Here is a 20,540-nt window from a genome sequence, read left to right as displayed (position 1 = left end):
TCGGCCTTGTTGTTCTGTGGAATAGTACAATTAGCTGGTGACACGTTTTAATGGAGGTGATAATGAGAGATCCTGCACCCAGGCCTGCACGGTCAAATGGAACAAATGGAGAAGGCTGAGTCAAAACCACAAGCATTCCAGCTGCATCAGAGTCTCGCAAAGTGTCAAACAAATTTCCTATGCATTTAGCAGCTTTAGGCAGATGTAATGTATGCAGTGTTTAAAAGTGTTCAGCTCCGTTTGACATTAATATTACAAGCTGTTCTAAGCGGTATCCTGTTTCCATTATATGAGCCATTACGTTATCAATTTGGTTGTGGTATTTGGCTGAATTGAATTGTATAGGGCTCATTAAGCTTCTCTATGCAGCTAACATGGTGAAAAACTAAATGGAAGCCAGCTCCTCTGACACTCAGAACGGTACATCGTCAGTAGTTTCTCTATATATGTTCAGTACTCAAGTTTACCTGAGCATAGGATGAGAATGATCCTTCTAGCCACCAAGTATTAAGAAGTCAGGATAAACTTATACTGTTGGTAACATATACAAGGCCTATGGGTAGCAGCTCATACAAGAGGTACAAAAAATAACAAAAAATCATACCAACTTTATCTTATGATTGTACAATATCAATCAATTTAAATCAATACTATAGATTTGTTAAATACTCATTTTTTCTCTCTCTCTCTCTTTTTTCCCCCCAGTTTCAGCTTTCAGATACCACGGCACGCCATTCCTCTGTTCTGTTCTGTTAGTGCCTCCTTCAACTCCTCTGACTCTTTCAAGATGGCCACCTTCATTCTATTGCTTTCATTATCGTTTTGTTCCTTTTAAAGTTTTTCCTGAATGATTTTTAAGATGCCATGCATTCCTTTCTCCTGGACCATGGATTTATGGACATCATCCTGCGTGATTTCCATCGGTCTCTGCATCTTCTCTGAATTCTGGACCATGAAGATTTTTTTGTTTTGCCTCCTCTTTCAATTTTCAACTTTCTCCAGTTCTTCAGAAATTGTCTTAGAATTAGACAATGTAAGCACTAGTTCTACATTTCATTCATATCATTGCCTCATTCAGGGCCTCCATTTCTTGAGGCTTAGTCAACAATTTTTCTATCTCCAACATTTGTTTTAATTATTCCATCTGTTTGATTCTTTGCCTGCTCGTTAAGTAGGCTGTATTCATTGATATAGTTATTTTTTTGGACCTGAAGTACACTAGGCCCATTAGTGACAAAAACACATAGCTTACACAGTATTATTTAGTATTTAACCTTATCATAATATCTTTATGTTGTGGGCCAATGAGTAACCTTTCTTATACAGTGCCTCTAGTCTTTGTGGAGATATTATTGCCTTAACTAAAATGTATGGTATTAAAATGATACATTATGCTGATAACAACTTCTGCAAGGAGTATAACATAATTTTTGTTACAGTCCATTCACTTACTGGGCAAAAAATTAACCTCAGAAAACCTTAGCAAACATTTACAAATAATACAATTGAAGAAGTTTTCCGACACTATATTTTTACTCCTACTTGAGTAACAGTTTTTCCTGTAACAGTACTCTGAGTTACACTCTACACAGTGTAACAGTATACTCTTACTTTAAGTTAAAGGACACCTATTATGCAAAATCAACTTTTCAGAGCTTTTAATCATGTTATAGCCATTCCCCCTTTTCATTTACCCTCTGGAAGTTGTATTTGAAGTGATTTGAGTAATCTGTAATCACTTATTTTCAAGACGCCATTTTGCCGATCTTGGCCTGTGTGCACTGCAACTGGCATACACCCACTGCTCTGTACTAACCTAACCTTGTTTTACAATTTTGTTTTCTCAATCAGTGATACACATAGCATTCAGCAGCACAGCATAGTCATTTTGGTATGAATGAAAAAAAAAAATCTACTGCTCGCTAGTGTGATGTGTAGATATCAATTGATTTGCCATATTTAGTTCAGAGTGCACAATGCAAATAACGTTTTTCTATAAAAAGACAGGATATTATATGTTTTGCAGAGGACAATCTCTTATCTACATAATGCAGCCTTTGGAATTTGATGATGTGCCTTCTCAAACTTGCAATTTATATATATATATATATATATATATATATATATATATACACACACACACACACACACACACACATATATATATATATATATATATATATATAGATATATAGATATATATATATATAGACCGGAAAAAGGTGGCTTGCCCTCTCCAGGTGGGTGGGGGAGTCTTTGCCTCAAGTGGAGGAGTTCAAGTATCTCGGGGTCTTGTTCACGAGTGAGGGAAGGGCGGAACATGAGCTTGACAGGCGGATCGGTGCAGCTTCAGCAGTGATGCGGTCGCTGTATCGGACCGTTGTGGTGAAGCGGGAGCTGAGCCGAAAGGCGAAGCTCTCGATTTACCGGTCAGTCTTCGTTCCTACTCTCACCTATGGTCATGAGCTTTGTGTAGTGACCGAAAGGACGAGATCGCGGATAAAAGTGCTCGAAATGAGTTTCCTACGCAGTTAGGCTGGGCGCTCCCTTAGAGATAGGGTGAGGAGCTCAGTCACACGGGAGGAGCTCGGAGTAGAGCTGCTGCTCCTCCACGTCGAGAGGAGCCAGTTGAGGTGGCTCGGGCATCTGTTCCGGATGCCTCCTGGGTGCCTCCCTCAGGAGGTGTTCCGGGCATGTCCCACTGGGAGGAGGCCCCGGGGACCCATATATATATATATATATATATATATATATATATATATATATATATATATATATATATATATATATATATATATATATATATATATATATATATATATCACACACACACACACACACACACATATATATATATATATATTATATACACATATATATACATATACACATATAAATAAATTGTAAATAATAATAATAATTATTATTATTATTATTTTTTTATACAGTACAGTTTTTAATGCAATACTAACTGACTCATACCAATTGCAAGATGGTGGACTGGGCAGTCTAGTCCACCAGTGTTATGGCTCTAGCTCGGCCATCAGCTGCTGCCTGTTGCATGAATAAAGCTCTGGGGCACTAATAAATGTCAACGTCTGTTTGAGCCCAGAAATGTGTGGTGTGGTGTGGTGACAGTGGGCTGCTTCCTGTTGAGTCACCATGATACTGTCTGTGTCAGTGTGTGCATGTGTGCGTGTGCTTGTGTGTGTGCGTGTGTGTGTGGGTAGTAGCTCTGAATTAGCCTGGTCTAAATGAGAGCAGACAGACAGACATGTAGAAAAGGTCAACAGTCCTGTCTGCATGTTAATAGTGTAATGTGTGAAGGAGAAGAGGACAAACAGCTCTCACATCTGCACCTATCATCATCATCAGGGTTAGTAAACACAGAGCCAGGGGTCATTCAGGGACATTCAGTAAAGTCAGGGATGGAATGAAGTCTAGATGCGGACTGGAGTTTAGAGCTCTTTTCCTGGACTGGGTAATGACTTGGGAGTTTTTGAGGGGCAGTGAATTGTGACTTCCAGTAATTGCCAGACACTTGTAAGTGCTACTGCTGCTACGTGCTGTTCCACAGTGATAATAAAAGGTACATTTAAACAATACACAGGCTACATAGTTTTACTAAGTTAGCTTTTTAACCAAATGACTTTAGTATTGTTTTTAGTGCAATATGTCTGTATTTAAATAGTTCTCAGATGCAACAATCTTATGATAATCTCATGACAAAAAATGTTGATCAGTAGAGTAAAAATTAAAGGAATTTGTGGTCTTTTCAGGTTTTACGTATGCACTTCTAATAATTTCCAGATACAACATTTTTTTCCATATACAAAAGATTTTTTGGTGAAACAAGTATTTTGAGCCAGACTAATGGACCACACAGTGTCCTTCAGAATTCACTAAAAGAAATCCCGGAGTGACGTAAAGCCTTTTGTTGCTGGCTCTTTGCTTAATGGTAGCCTTTTAGAGCCACAGCGGGGAGCGTGGATCTGCCATTGGTGACTACTCACTCCAGCAACACCATGTAATTTTACTGGACTCTCTGATGGTCTACGGTGAGAGGGGGGTCTGAATCTGTGCCAGATGTGGAGCCAAGGCTGAAATTTTAGTGAAGAGTGATGAGGATTCTGTACAAATATGTCAAATCTAATAATATTCAACCGCTGACAAGAATAAAGCACATATCTCCTCATATAAACACATTGGTAAGTGGCATATAGACAAAACCAGATAACTACGTCAAAAAGGCATTATCCTTGCTTTTGCAGGCGAAAGTTGAAAGTAAGTATCAAAAGTGGTCAAAAACAGATAAACATTTCAAGATATCTGAAGCCATCATCATAAAAAGACAAAGCAGGTTGTCCTGACCATAATCTAGACCTAGCTTGAAAGGTGCCAACTACATTACACCTTAAAGAGGTGGCATTTTAGTCATGGTGTCAAAAAACTGTCATCTTTCAACACTCTTAAAGGTGTACTTTTCAGTGGAGGAACAGTGCCCTGATAGATCTTATAGCTTTGCCTAGAATGTTCCACAGTATGGCATTACATTTATCCAACTACATGGGAGCAAGCATGTCATAGTAACAGCAGTAGTAGTATAATAGCTATCCTTCTGGCAAAGTACAAATATCTCCCTAGAGACAAGGAATTGGCGGAACCTCCACTAGAAAAGTTACATAGTGCTCCTTTAACACCATACTGTGCCACCAAGAATACCCACTAAACAAGGCCACAGAATTAGCACTGTCAGCTATAGTGGGCATCAGAGTAAAGACCTATCTCCAGCCTCCTACCCCATCACCATGGAGACAGTTGTATGCGGCAGCAGAGATAACCACAGTGAATCCCTCCTCTGCTTCTCTCTGGGTTTATAATCGGCTTTAAAGGCAGGTGTGTGCATTTGCCCTCAGGGGTCCTCCATCTTTATAAATGTTCTTCATAAAGATAAGCCCACGTGTGCTCCGGTGAGGCGCCACATCACACCATCACCTGCTTAAACGCTGAGGTTCAAAGTGCAGCAGAGCGGAGGAGCCAGTGATCCCTCTGGTATCTTTAAATCATCTATCAGTTCAGACGTTAGACGCACAACTACACAAACATGATGCTGGTTTTGCTTAATAGGCGTTTGTAATGCTGCGATATTGACAGCAAGCTTTGAAGATGAAAAAGCATAGTGAAATACTGAGCTTAAAATAAACTGGGCCAGTTCAGCTTGAGTCATAAAAATCCACCAATGCACCAACAACATAACAATTCCACCTATGCATATGTACATTAGGGATGTAACAATAACTTAAATATCGTAATATTTTTATCATCAAAAGGTCTCATAATAATATTGTGGACCATCACAATATGTCGGATTATATGTCACTTAATAAATGAATAGTTGTGGTGCAGCAATGGCTAAAAAAAACAAAAAAACTGAGGGAACTGTATAGACCATAATCCTTTGCTCCATTTCACTGCAGACTACATGAAGAAATAAATGTTATAAGCACTTTTAAATCTTACTTCTTTGGATTAAGGATTGTCAAGGCATTTTACAGAATAAAGTATCATATCCACAATTTTGTTAGCTACCGCAAAATGTAAGCAAGTAAGTTTTTATTTATATAGTGCTTTTCACTGACATATGTCACAGAGAAGCTTTACAGATCATTATTCATTCACTCCACACTCGGTTGTAGCCAAAACTTCCCTGGGGCAGACTGGCGGAAGTGAGGCTGCCAACCACCACCAACAGTCACGCACTCACCAGTTTATTACCAGGCAATGTCGGTGAAGTGTCTTGCCTAAGGACACAATGACGCCCCCCCTGTGGCAACCAATTTTCCCAGCGGTCTCCCGTTCAAGTACTAACCGGGCCCAGTCTTGCTTAGCTTCAGAGATCTGACAGGATCGGGTTTTTACAAGCTGGTATGGCTATATTAAAAAGATAAAACAAAACGAGCCCTTCTACATATCAGACTATGACATTTGAGTTGGAGTATGGATGTCTGGGCGATGTTGTGCTTGTGTATTTGTATTTATATTTAATGAAATGCTTTTTATTTTACCATGGTTTATAATTTTTGCTATTGTTGTTCATTGTTTCAACTTGCACGGTGTCACTGAAGCACCTTTCTAGTCTATGAAATTTATCACTGACAACGGCAATGAGGCATTTTCTGAGTTATCTAGACAAAACTAGCTCATCCTTCCAGAGTAAAGATGTATTGTTCACTTCCCATTGTCCCAAGATGGCCTAATATTCACAGCAATATACATGTCTTAAAACCATTTTGAAGAATTTGTAGTGGTCCAAAGTTATTCCTCATTTACCTTAGGCATTCTGGGCATTCTGACTATTCCCAATGAGTGTATAAGCTCTTGTCACAAATCTCAACAGACCAGTTTTTACTGTGTAACAACAACTAGCATTCTAACTCACACTTCCTGTTTATAGGGCAATAAACTGCTTTCTAACTTGATGTGGACAGCCCATAGTGGACATATTTTGACATCAAGAGCCAGTTATGTAAAATATATCTCAAAGGAGCTCATTGTCCAACAGGCTCCGACAGCTCCACTCAAACAGTGAGAGATACAGAGACATACATGCCATACTCCATACAACTGCACAACATCATCGTCTTTGCACTGTTTTGCCTTGTATTTGTATATAACTGTGATATACTGTATTTATATTAATATATTTCTGTTTTTTTTTTACTTTACTTGTGCATATACATTTAAAAAATTATGCCTTATTTGATGCCAGTCTCTTGCCATATTTACTATTTATTTAAAAGTTATTACCATTTATATTTCTTCTCCATTTATATTGTGATGTATGAGCTACTGTGTCTAAGTAATTTCCCTTGTGGATCAGTAAAGTTTGTCTAAGTCTATAAGTGTAAGTCTAAATACATGGGGGAAAAAAAATCCTCAAAATCCTCTTACCACTGTCACTGTTGTCATCGACCAGGATGATCTCTTTGAGCAGGTGAGCAGGTGTGTGGTTGACGACACTGTGGACGGAGCGCAGAATCACAGACAGAGCCTCATTCACAAAGATGAACACCACGGAGATCTGAGGCAGGTCCTCGGGGTACGTCAGCTGCTTACACCTGCACAGAAAAACAGCAAGGGATCATGGGGAAAGGACTGATGATGTTCATGAATAGTCAGCAGCCCGGTCAAATCAGCTGCACAATCATACAAATACACCCCATACTAGTTAACCCAACTTGTGACTAGCAATTGTCTTTTTTTTATAACTTACTGTCATTTACTACAGTGTTTGTATGCTCAAATTTCTCTGAAACTGCAGTTTAGACTGTTGAGTATGAAATATGACTGTTGCATTAATGTGTGTTAGAAGTGTTTGACCCATCTTCTGCACTGCGCTCAGTTCCCAAGACTGTTTCTCCCTTGGACCCTGGCCTTCTCTGTAGTAGAAAACCACAAAGATATAATTTTTCCATTTAAAAAGACATATTCCTTTGTAAGTAAAAAACAGTCTATGTTTAATGTGCCAAAGGACTGTGAATGTATAAACTGATGCAGAAAGCTCACATTTTCACCAGTGAGAAATTGATGTTATTAATATATTTTACAATGGCCAAAAACACAGTCTTGAATAGAATACGATCAGTTCCTATCCAGATTATCAAAGGATTTTAGATTAAGAAACTATGACGGTCGTCTTTCCAACTGTGCCTTTCACTTCCTCTGCCTTGTTGGACACATTTTTGTACAGAAATAGTGCCCTTCTTCATATCATCTGCTCCTGTTTCCGTTTTATGGAGAGTCGCAGACCTGGAGATTCTGTTCTGTACATTGACTACAGCAGCTCTGGGACTAGAATTACATTTGGACCTGAAAAGTATATTTTCACCAAAGTCACAGACAGAATCTATGTAGAGTGTACTTGGTTTTGACAGCTTTGGGTTTGCTGCTGCACATTTAGTTTAAAATATCATTGCTCCCATATTGTGTAGTATTGGATTAAATTTAAACAGAATCCACAGAGAATATGCAGGGAGACAGGGAAGTCTTTTAAGCGAAGTAAGACCAGGCTCTGATCCATCATCTGAAGTTAAATGTGCTGTTTAACAAAATACACATCAAGCAGACTCATCGGGGGATTTAGCTACTGTTTGATTAAAGACATTAATTGTTAGAAAATGAATTTTTGTTGTAAGCTTAAGACTTTGAATTTAAAGGTCCAATATTACACAAAATAGTTCCTTGTGAGCTTTAAGCCATGTTATAATGATGTTAGCTCATCAAAAACATACCTGGAGTTGTGTTTTGTTTCATTCACATACACACATATTTAAGTAATCTTTTATTATTAGTCTGTCTACATCTCCAGAGCTCAAAATACTCTAACACCTTGTGATGTTACAAAGCTGTAGTTTGCAAATCAGCAGTTACCTTACCTTTAGTAGAAAAACTTCAAGTCTGAAATCATCCACATGAGTCTAGTAAAGGCATGCGGAAATTAAAAACATGGAGCACTTCCTCTATTACCACATGACATCACAAGGTGAGAGAAGAACTCAGCCTAAATATGCAGGATTTGTGTGTTAAACATATGGAAATGAAACAAAGCACAACCCTGAGTATGTTTTTGATGAGGAAACATAATAACATTAGAAAACACAGGAATATGGGCTCTTTAAGGAATATTGTATTATTGCAACTGTCTTGTGCATGTGATGACCATTAAATCAATACAACAAAGTGAATTATTGTCATTACATCGTATCAAACTGTAAAAAAAATTGCATAGTTAGCAACAACTTTTATTTTTCCATATTGTTGCTATGTGAAACAGGTATTACAGCATTTTGCTTGGACTTGTATTTCACCACAGTTCCCATGCACAATATTTAATACAGATGGGGTCAGCTAAAATTAATACTCTTCAAAGGTAGATTCTTCTTGTAATACACTGAGAGCTTGAGTCTATTCACTAACAGAAATGATCAGGTTCAACATGTGTGAATTTACCTTTTGGATATTTTATAATAAAATAAAATGTAATCACAAGGGAAAAGTTGCTTTTGCCCTCCATCTGGGAATATGGCATCATTACATTGTAGGATCTGAAAACCACCAATTCTTTGAGCACAGTCATAAAATAAAAACAGTGTATATGTTCCACACACACACAAATACATCCTATGTCAAAATGTCTATACAATTATAACCAACATGCTATGAATCCCGTTCCCAATTAATGTAGCACTCCTCACTCGCCTTTGCTCGCGTTTCCACACATTCAGCCTTGAGTCATTTCCACATAATGAGGTGTCTCTAATAATTGTTGTGGATGAATTATTTACAAAGGGTTTTGGCAGCAATGGAGCGCTTCTGTTATTGTTCTCAACGCAATATCAAGCTAACAATCAAGGAGAGTGTAAACAGATCTGTTGTAGTCAATTGGTTTGAGTCAATGCTTGTTAAATCTTCAAGGCTTTTGATCAACATGAGGGTGGGTGAGGACAGGCTGCAGATGTCACATTAGATAACACACATGACAAATGTGTTAATAAGACAATATTCTCTATTTGTCTGAGCTGAATCCTCCAAGCCCCAAGGATGAAAAATATGAAATATGTATATGTGTGAGAACGTACAATCATTTTAAAGGTGCATTGTGTAACTTTTCTGGTGGAGGGCTCATAAAATGCTTTTATCCATGCAATGTTAATGCTTTGTCTGGAATGTTTCACAGTATGTTATTAAACCTTTCTATCACCATGGAGACCAAATCAGACCAAGTTACCGGTCAGACCCGTGGAGAGGCAACCCTGCTCACAGTCAGAATGTCTGTTTTTCTAGGTATTTTTGAGCTATAAAACCACCTGTAATTGAATAAATGTAAAGCTGACCTGTTTAATGTCATACAAAGTAGGAAAAAAAACTGAGGCACAAAGGTTCTTAATTATTTTTTCCTACTTTGTATTTGAGACTGGTCCCTACACTGAAGAGCACCAAAAGGACAATTCTGCACATTTTTTGCATATCCAAGTAGCACTCCTGCCCCCAAAGCTTTGCACTGTTTAATGTCATACTTTGGAACATTCCAGGAAGAGCAATGACATATCCATGGAAACAAGCAGGTGATGTTACACAGGGCACGTTTAAATTCAAATCTGCTACCTGTGTAAAATGTGAGGCCTTATCTGAAAGTTCCAATTTTGGGCTATATCACAATGTTGTGCAGTTTTAACACTGGGTTCACACAAAGACAGCCAAAGACAGAACTGTGAACTTAAAAAAAAAAAGAAAAAAAAGAAAAACAATTGTTGCTCTTTTTTAAGTGTTTTTGTCACCCATTGCACTCTTGTGTAAACTGTAGAGAAGAGGAAAAAATAGTGGAATGCAACAACAAGAATGTGCCAGGTTTATTTTCATCCAATAGAATGAATCAGTTTAAATACAGTGGGGTTCATCATATGGGGAGCTGAATAAATGCTTTGATTGCATCGAATTGGATTAACATATATCCTCACATCAGTTTTAATCAGGCCAGTCAACAGTAATTTGGGGGCCCAGGTCAAGAAGCCCCCCTAATATAATTTAATAGGAAGAGAGTCCAGTTCTGGGCTCCTAAAACCCTAGGGCCCAGGACAACAGACCCATTTGTCCCCCCCCATCTACTGCCCTGGTTTTAATACAACTACTACATATTTTTTTCTGAATTCTTTAACAGTTATATTGTAATCGCTTATTTGACACTGGAGGTGATAAACCAGTGGTCGTTCGTTTTTCCTCATAACCTTGACATTATAGTACTTTACTTTCTGTTATCAAACTCAACACACAGTATATGTGCCCTTGACTCAGGACATAATATTTGATGTTGGTTTGTGCACACTATGATTTGTCTGACCTCCACCTGTGAACTGGAGCCTCTTGTAGCCTTAACAGCATCTCAAAAGTCAAAGGTTAGACCGCCGCAAGACAGGGGGCCAAGAGGAGGGCATGGACGGGTCATGATGTGGTGCTAAAGCTATCTCCTCCTAACCCCAGTCTTCTTGAGCCCTCAGAGCCGCCCAAGCTTCATTATGTGGGTGTCTGGCGTGTTAGCGGGTTCTCACCTTTCAACAATGCAAACTGGCAAGCGAGGAACTGGCAATTAAGTGGGACGATAGAACAGATGGTCAATTATTTACTCCTCAGTTAATGTTGTAAGCAGCGTGCATGTTGAAAATAAATTGTAACACACTAAAACATCTCACTAACACTATATAAACAACAAGATCAGGAAACAGCTCTAATAATAACTGCTGTTAATGTGAAATTTCAAGTCATTCATTTTCAGGTCATTGACAGTAACTAAATTATAATATACAAAAGTTTGGACCTGTCTTAGAAAGAAAACTTTTCAGCAATACAAGTAGGGTAATATTGCATATTCATTTAATTTAAACTTTTTTTTAATTAACAAACAAAAAAAAAGCTTTTAAAGAAAAAGTACCTTGTGCTCTTACTGTTAACTCAGACAGTTAACTACTATCACAGCTGAACTTGTGTTACAAGTGCCTTAACCTGCATACAGACAACACAGGTTTGTATCATTCTCAGTATATGGACAGATCATGGCTCATGGGAAAGCTCAGAACCTCCACAATTCACTCCCTGAGCTACAGAAGCTGCACTAGCACTGATTCATGAACTGGCAACCCAAAGAACCCTACATTTTGCATTCAGTTCTTTTATCACCCATAAAACCCAGCATATTCTAGTATGCTTTCAAATGTGGAAAACTGATATAGTGAACATATGTTAAAAGCAAATGAAAACTCCAAGGTAAAGACCTACTTTTCAAACTAGACTTTGTTCACTCTTATTCTATTTGATTTGTCATTGGGCTGCTTTTAATCATATGCGGAAGAGACCTCAATACATACAATGGATAACTTCCAGCCCTTACCAAGTGTTTTCTCTGTCATATTTCACTCTAATCTGTCCCTGCTTGATTGAGAACATCAATCTTATTCGTGATGCAATAAACCAACATGTGATGAGAAATACAACACTGCCCATTCCAGCTTCAGAAAAACAATTACAAGGACATGCACAAGTGAATCAGGGAGAGCAGGTTCTACAGTCAGGGACTATGGGGAGAGCTTTGTTTCATGAGCTGCTATCAATCACCCTTATAAGCACAGCCCTCGCATATAGACAGCAGAGGTAATAAGGACAAACTGAACTCCAGAGACTGAGTAGATGTTACCTCAATTTCAAATGTATGGTTAGACGGTGCAAGTGGGCTTTGTCATATCTGGCTATTTTCTCCTCATGTGGAGAATGAGCAACAAAGTCTAATTTTGTTATGCCAATATAGTCCAGGTTGTTTTTAGACTATGGGGGAGAGTTTTAGACTATGGGGAGGCCATAATTGTCTCCCATATTATTGGAAACCACTGTTATATATAGCCCAAAACAGAATAGAAGCTACGCACACGCACGCACACACACACACACACAGACACACACACACAGACACACACACAGTTTTTTGAGTGAAAATTTTAAAGGCTCCTCTTAAATGTGTCTGTTAGATGTAAATGTTGGACCCTGGAACAGTTCTATATTTACATTAGTTCACTAGAATTACCTTAGTGGTCTATAGTATTCTCTAATATTATAATTCTGGTGATATGATAGGACTGGATAATGGCAATTTGCATGTTTAGCTGAATATTAAATTTATTTTATGGCATCTATACAGCCTAACTGAAGCCTAGCATTTATAGGTTTTTGGTGGCAATGCCTGAGTGGTTAGAGTGTTTATCCACCAACCCAAACGTCAGCAGTTCTATCCCAGCCCAGATGAGTGCATGCTATTATTGTATCCTTGGGCAAGAAACATGATAGTCATGATTCTGTGTGCCATGGTGACATAAGTATTTACCAACAAATATTGGTAAAGGGTCACATTTTTATATAGTGCTTTTCCACCTTCAAGGCACTGGGGGCAAGGTGGGTTAATTGTCTTGCCCAAGGACACAATGATAGCATTCATTTGTAGGAGCTGCAATCGCACCACCAACCTGTGGGTCAGTGGATCTGACACACATATGCATACGAATGAGTAACTTATCTCTGTGACCAGGTATATTGTGGTTGTGTCACAGACTTTATGGAAAGCTTTATTTCATGAGCTGTACTATCAATCAACAGCAGAAATGCAGCCCATATGTATTAGACAGTAGAGGTAATAAAAGATATATACCGAACCACAGAGACTATTTATTATGGAGCACTGCGCGTATGTCTACCTATACCCTAAGCCCCCATAGACGAGTGTTTTGATTGATAACCCTTTCACTGTATCATTTCTACTCTTCCTCTCACTGCATTTTCTATTGGCTCTCTCAATCAACGCTGCCAGCTCTATAAATGCACTGACAGAAGTGGAGTGAGAGTGAGGGGTATCTCCGGTGGGTTCCTGGAAAGGGATACAGGGATGCAGTACTGTTCCCTGTCATATGTACTCAATACAGTACAGCGGCAGGATCTATAGACAGTGTAATGAATGTGGCTTGAAATGCCAAAGGGGGAAAGCAACCTCATCATTTCTGCTTGAAACGAGGTGTCAAGGAGGATTTGGGGATTGTACAAGTGATATTGTAGTTGCTATGACCTAGATCCTGGTTTTTATTGGAAAAGTTATTGGATTTGAGATGGGATACACCTGGGTAAATGGACACTAGTTGTACAGGGAACCACCACTCAAAGAAATACTGGATCAATTAAATATGGTCATTGTATTTTAAGAGTTGAAGACATTCTATGTATATGATCTGTCAAACTTAGTCCAATTCTTCACATTTCAAAATTTTGCTTTGGACCTCACCTGCATGGAGGATCCCAATAGGAGTAGTCTGTCTGACCGGCCAGTCCCGCCAATTTCTAGTTTGAATGCAAGAGGGTTTGAGATTAGATCATAAAGTGTGACCTTGCTTGGGACGATCCGATCACAGCTTGTGTCTCTCAAATGCACAAGAACATCTCGTATCAAATATTCTCATATCATCAGAAAAAATATAACTTCTTTTACCTCAGACACATAGGAGTATAGTTCTTTGCTTATTGATTCTGCAAAAATGCTGTTTCACAATTTCCAAAAGTCACCATGTTTGTTTAGACACAAGCTGACCAGGCTTTTCTCTGATTGATTAATCTGTCTGTCAATAATACCTACTGGAAAACAGAATACAGCTCAAGACCCATACATCTTTGTAAAGTATCATCAAAGTGTGTGATTGTTGTAATAGTAGTAGTAGTAGTAGTAGTAGTAGTAGTAGTAGTAACGATGATAGTAGTATAATCATAGCTTGTTTTTTGGTGGAGGACAAAAATCTGTTTCAGTACGTTATTTTACAACAGTGTGAAATTTAAGCATTGAGTTGTGAATTGGATTGAAGTCAAATGTAAGTTGTACTTAAAATGTACTTTATTGAAACTGTACTTTTGTTGGTTTTGTTACAGTATTAAATTTAGCAGTGGTTCTGCTTAAATCTTTACCTGTCCACTGTCATGTGGAGGTCTTGTAAAGCTGTAACAGGATGAGCGATCGCCTCATCTGTGCGTAATGGCTCTGAGCACTGTGGCCAGCGCACATAATTTGACCTGGAACAATCTCTGACAGAAACAGAGCACCATATTAAGACATATTCCTATCACATACCCCTTCCACCTTGTCTTTCTACACTCTTCCACGCTCCTTTGCTCCCTCGCCTCCCCCTGCTGGCCGCACTCACTTGCTGCAAAAAAAATTCCCATTAACCTCGCATAACCCTGGACAGTGCATGCAACGCCAAAGCAACTTTCCAATCTGTGGCAAGTCCTGTACGAAAGATAATAGTTTGCCTTGTCATTTCTACCTTCTATCCGGGAGATAAACTCGGAGCAAAGGAAAGTGCAACAATCTGCAGCAGGAGCCTGAGCACTGGCGGGACCTTGTGATCCCATTTTGCCGCACCGGACCGCTACGGGTGATGAGGTAAGCGAGTCTGTTCTGTCTTCCATGCGCTGTTCTCTGCTTATTACCCTCATGCGGTCAGGCAAAGACAAGGAAAGCAATATGTGTGGTATGAAATGGTCAAAGATCTCCAGGAAAGTATTGTTCTTTTTGTAGGTGTCAATTTCACCTCCAACTCCCAGAATACAGTACAAGATGTGCTTTTGCTTTATTAAAAAGTGAGTCTAGGCAGGCAAGCTAATCTTTTTTCTATTTATATGCGGCTGAAATTGGATCTAGCCTATCCAAAAAGGGCCTGCATTACGCTATTTTCTAATCTGTTGTAATTTTGTTTAAAAATCATCAAAAACATACCTGGAATTGTGTTTTGTTTCATTCACACGTTTAACACACAAACCCTGCATAATTAGGTTGTGTTCTTCTTCTTCTAACAGAAAACATTAGATCACTAGAATCATTTGGATGATTTCTCGACTAAACAAAAAGTAAAAGCTGTTAAGTTGAAAACAATGGCTTCATGACATCACAAGGTGGAACAGAGCATTTTGAGCTTTGGAGATGGAGACAGACTAATAATAAAGGATTACCCAAACATGTGTGAATGAAACGAAACACAACTCCAGCTATGTTTTTGAGGAAGTAACAACATTATACCATGACCAAACACTCACAAGAGTCAATTTAGCATAATATAAGACAAACAATCCTTATTATTACAATACAGTGTTTTCCTCAACTACAAAAAATAATTTATAGCCTATACTCTCACCTAAATCTTTTGTTTTTGCAGGCTTTCTTTTCTTTCTACCTATCTGTGCACTTTGAATGCGTTCCTCTTCACGGCCCACTGAGCTGCGATGGTGCCTAAGCCTCCCAAGGACGGTAAATGGCTGGAGATGGAAGAGCGTAGAGCCCCTTTAAGTCTGTGTGTGTGAGAGTCAGGGATGTCACTCACAACGTCAAGGACAGGAGCAGAAGACAGGGCTGTGTGCACAGAAGGAGGATTACTGAGGAGTGTGACTGTAATTATGATCAGGCAGTTTAGACGCGCACGGGGAGACAGAGGACTTTGTTAGGGAGATAAAGGGGGGTGTGGTGATGTGGGGGGCTTTGAGGCAGTGTGTGGGTTAATGGACAGTCCTGGATAATTCAAAAGCGTACTACCTCGGTTTGATTTGGAGCATATATTTCAAGATGGCCAAGAATACAACTGTCTTTTGATAGATTCATTCATATGTATGTTAGAAAATAGGGCAGGGAGTCAAAAGTTCTCTCACGATTCAATATGAAACATGGCTGCCAATACGATATTATGACGTTATGGCATTATGTGCGATAATCGATACTGTGATTTATTGCTGTTTTTTAAGAACCTAATGCATTTTTACAACAATATCTCTTTGATAAACCACTTCTTGTGCAGAGTTAATATGAAATACACAAAACAAAAAACAAAATTGTAGTGTGGTCACAAAAAAATTGCTAAGATAAGCTTGCTAAGATACAAAAAAATACTCAAGATAATGATACTGTATTCACGATATACAAGGTTCCCACTCTTTTTCATTAACAAAATTGCAAATCTTTTCCATGATTTTTTCAGGACCTAAAGTGAATTTTCCATGACTTTACGCCACCCTACATGTTTAGAATTGATTACTTTTAGGGCTAAATGTGAAATGTTAACCCTTTCCACTCACCTTATGGTTATGGTATTTTAGTAACGTTCAAAATACTGTCAATGCATTTATTGTCGTCTCTTTTAAACAAAAGTTGCATATGTTTGTAAATAATCATAATAGCCTAATGATAACTTAACAGAACACTGTAGATGTGTGAAAGAGATACTAAAATTCCATGACTTTTCCAAAACTTTCATTGAATTTACAAAAACCCATGACTTTTCCAGGCCTGGAAAATGACATTTTCAATTTCCATGACTTTTCCAGGATTTCCATGACTGTTAGAACCCTGGATATATTGATTTTTGATATTTTTGCACACCCTTATTATAAATAAAATGGCTCTATTTTCATTTAAGATTATAAATAAAGTGTAATACTAATTATTTTTATTTTATTTATTTATTTTTCAAGTGGTTACATTTTCAATTCCCTGATTTTTCTCTTAAGCATGTGAGATAGTTTTTTATTCATGCATCCATTCTTCTCTACACACAATAGAGCTGTGATTACTAAATACACATTCATAACGTAGTATTTGTCCCTTTTGTATTTTGGAGGTTTTTGGGGACTTTTGATTTGTCATTATAATGCAGGTGTATGATTTCAAAGTCTATTGAACATTTTGCCAGTACAGTCCTTTCCTCTATAGTGCTGCTGCTCCACTGCCAAGCTTCTACAAAAACTTAACCACAAATAAAGTAAGTTGCCAACTCTCTTATCATCCACAAAACGTCTGAATTCCCAGGCTCTATCTGTTCTATTAAATCCTTGTCAAACCACTCTACAAATGGCAAGAGGGCACTACACTAAAATCACAGCACAACATAAACACCACTCCACCTGCCAACAAATAGAAGACTGCCAGAGGTGAAGCTAACCTGGCACACAGCTCCAGGGCTCTTACTAGGTTCATTTGAATACATTTTAGAAGTGATTTATAGGGCTGTAATCGACTAAAGAAATTCTTGGTCGACTAAAGCCTGCAGATGGATTAAGTTGACTCAAAGGAGGTATAGCAAAACCTCTAAAATTTTTCTCTCTTTTTTTTTTGTTTCTTGTTTCTGAAAGTGCCAAATGTGTACAAAAATACAAGTATAATAAAATTTGAACAATGTCATTTTTTTCCCTAAATTCTATTTCACATGTCCATAAAATGACTCTTACTCAAAGTATTTTATTTTACCTATAATTTCTCATCCCCCTTTTATTCTTTTAATCATGCATCATTCTTGTAGCGCTATATTGTTCATTTAGCAATATTATATCTCTGAAAACTACTATACTTCTCTATGTATCTGACACAAACTGCACTCACAAGACTACAGCTGCACGGGAGTACATGCTAAAACAAAAATGTATGCAAAAAAGAAGCAGGAAAATGTATATATATAAAGACAAATTAAACTTGTGACTCATGAGTTTAATCTGCTTTTTTATACAGCAATACAATACCAAAAAATACCACATCTTCAGCTAACTCACTCACTAACTTCTCCTTTCTGCTGTTGTCCCATATAAATCCTTAAAATCTAAATAAAATGATTAGCTGACTGATACAAACAAAAGGCACAAAGAGACCATCAACCGATTAAACGATTAATCGACTAAATGACTAAAGGCCTACAGCCATAGTGATTAATTACAAATACCCCAAAGTAAATCAATGTTATCTCGACATGTTGGATCTAATTTACCACAAGTGCCCTATAGCAATCGCACTTTACAGCCACAATAGCACATCACAATGACAAACCAAGACGTACAAGTCCATTTTGCTAGAAAATGACACTAGCCACAACAAAAGGCCGAGAGCTGAAGAATAATGTTGCTTGTACTCCACTAAAGTAATCATTTTCTTTCTTTGAACTTACTCCAATTCTAAAAGTCCTCCTTTCATGTTTCTCTTCAATCTTCAAAGTGTAGCTATAGCCACATAAACAAGAAAAAAAATGGCGAGTACTTTTTTCTAGCATCGATTTCTAGTTTCTGTGGACTGGTGTACTCAGGCTTTATCAAACCTATAGGTATTGGGCTTATCTTTGGCAGTGGACCATTGGGCTGGAGCCGATCCATCTCTGACAAGTCACTACTGGTCTGTCAGGGGCTCACACATAGACACACTATCATTGGCTGCAGTCGCGCGACGTCGCCTATAGCGCTTTAGTGTATTAAAGGGGATAATTGATGAAGTTCAGAGCACGTTTCAGACACTCCCATCCGGGCGTATGTCTGTAAAACTGTTCATCTTGTTGACTGGCCACGCCTCTCTCATTTGTCCAAGTCACCCGCCTGACCACATGAGCCCTATACATTTCAAGGCTAATTTTATCCTATGACTACAGATATTAAAGATATATACGAAAAAATATAATATTGCAATGTTTTGGAGATATGCAAAATTACAAGTATGATTATACTTCATGATACACAATGTAGAATAAATTGCAGTAGTCTGAGATTTGAAGAGAAGAGGCATGATGCTGGAGTTCTAACACGGGGGAAGTTTATATTCACCATCAGTACGGGACCCAGAACCCGGAGATATGAACCCTCAAGACATTATGATAATGTGGTCCATTCCAGCCTAGTACAGTTCAGTCTGGCTATTCTTCCGTTGTAGGGAGTATTATACCTCTCATGCTGCAGGCTAAAATAACAAGGTCTGAGCTGGCATTGAGCGCCCACAGCACAGCAGAGAAATGGAATTTCTCTAACAATTATATCTCTGCATCTATTAAATTTATTTGTGATACTTAAACCCCAACCAACAAGACAATTATGAGCATATTTTTACTCTGTTTTGATGGACTACCAAAATATCATCTAAATATCAGCCTTGTGATGAGCTAAACATAATACAAAACATTATAAATATTATACCTCGAAAATAAAATAAAATGGACATGCTGTTATAAAATGTTGTATAATTGAAAAGATAATATAGGCCTATATATATATATATATATATATATATATATATATATATATATATATATATATATATATATATATATATATATATATATATATATATATATATATATATGCCTAAAAGTCTCAGCTATTTGAGCACACCCACACGCATGCAAAAATTTCTCACTAAGAAAAAGAGAACTGTGCTAGACATAAAAGTTTTTCAAAATTAAACCGTCTTTTGACTCATGCAGTCCTTTGTGAATTATTCAAATTAAAACAAGACAAAAAATGACTTTCCTTAAACCTTCCCATTTCCAGCGCCTGCTTTAATTAATCAGCCGGTTCCCGTTTAGTCCCCATTTCCTCCGTTGTTCTATTTTGTGGGCGAGAAAAAAGTGCCTTGGAAACAGAAAGAAATGAATGGTTATCCCACTAAAGCCTGAGAAAATCTCCCTCGGTCAAATGGGCTGCTGTGTCTTTGCCGCTCCACATTGTTCCTTTGACGCTGTGTGATAGAAAACTCCACTGGCAGCCATGATTAGCCCCTCCGCCCCAATATACCACTGTATGACATCTGTGCTTCTAAATATAACGTTTACAGGAAGAAAGCCATTAGAGCGGCTGGCAATGTCTGCTGGGCCTCCTATGGGTACATTGAACCTAATGCTAAGTAATATGAAATGTCTTTTATCACTAGTACAAAATGGCTCTTATGGTATCTCTAGTATCTTGTTCATGTCCTTTTATGTTGGGGATTAGGCGTGTCTAAAACCATTTCCTTTTGTCAGAATACCCATGGTTTGAGACTGGGGTTAGTTCAGAGTATGAAAAAAGAAAACAAAACATGACAAAAAAAAAAAAGAGTGGAAAAAAAGTTTATCGAAATTGTAGGATTCTATTCATGGTGCACATTGCAAACAACTCCAGGAGCAATAACATTT

At 38.0% G+C, this 20,540-nt stretch overlaps 1 protein-coding gene across 3 annotated transcripts in view; it reads right to left on the bottom strand.

Annotated features, from left to right (window-relative positions):
* Positions 1 to 20,540, bottom strand: part of galnt9 (polypeptide N-acetylgalactosaminyltransferase 9) — a 150,188-nt gene that overhangs the window by 75,219 nt on the left and 54,429 nt on the right. For all 3 annotated transcript variants that reach the window (XM_055162134.1, XM_055162133.1, XM_020928377.2), the window contains one exon: positions 6,952 to 7,118. In XM_055162134.1, the coding sequence (XP_055018109.1) occupies positions 6,952 to 7,118 (167 nt within the window). The remainder of the gene's footprint in view (positions 1 to 6,951; positions 7,119 to 20,540) is intronic.

The sequence above is a fragment of the Boleophthalmus pectinirostris genome, unplaced genomic scaffold, assembly GCF_026225935.1.
Source record: "Boleophthalmus pectinirostris isolate CB_2022bp ecotype Guang Dong unplaced genomic scaffold, ASM2622593v1 HiC_scaffold_4, whole genome shotgun sequence".
NCBI lineage: Eukaryota > Metazoa > Chordata > Actinopteri > Gobiiformes > Gobiidae > Boleophthalmus > Boleophthalmus pectinirostris.
Note: the sequence above shows the minus strand (reverse complement) of the source record. Positions and strands in the feature narration are given on the sequence as shown.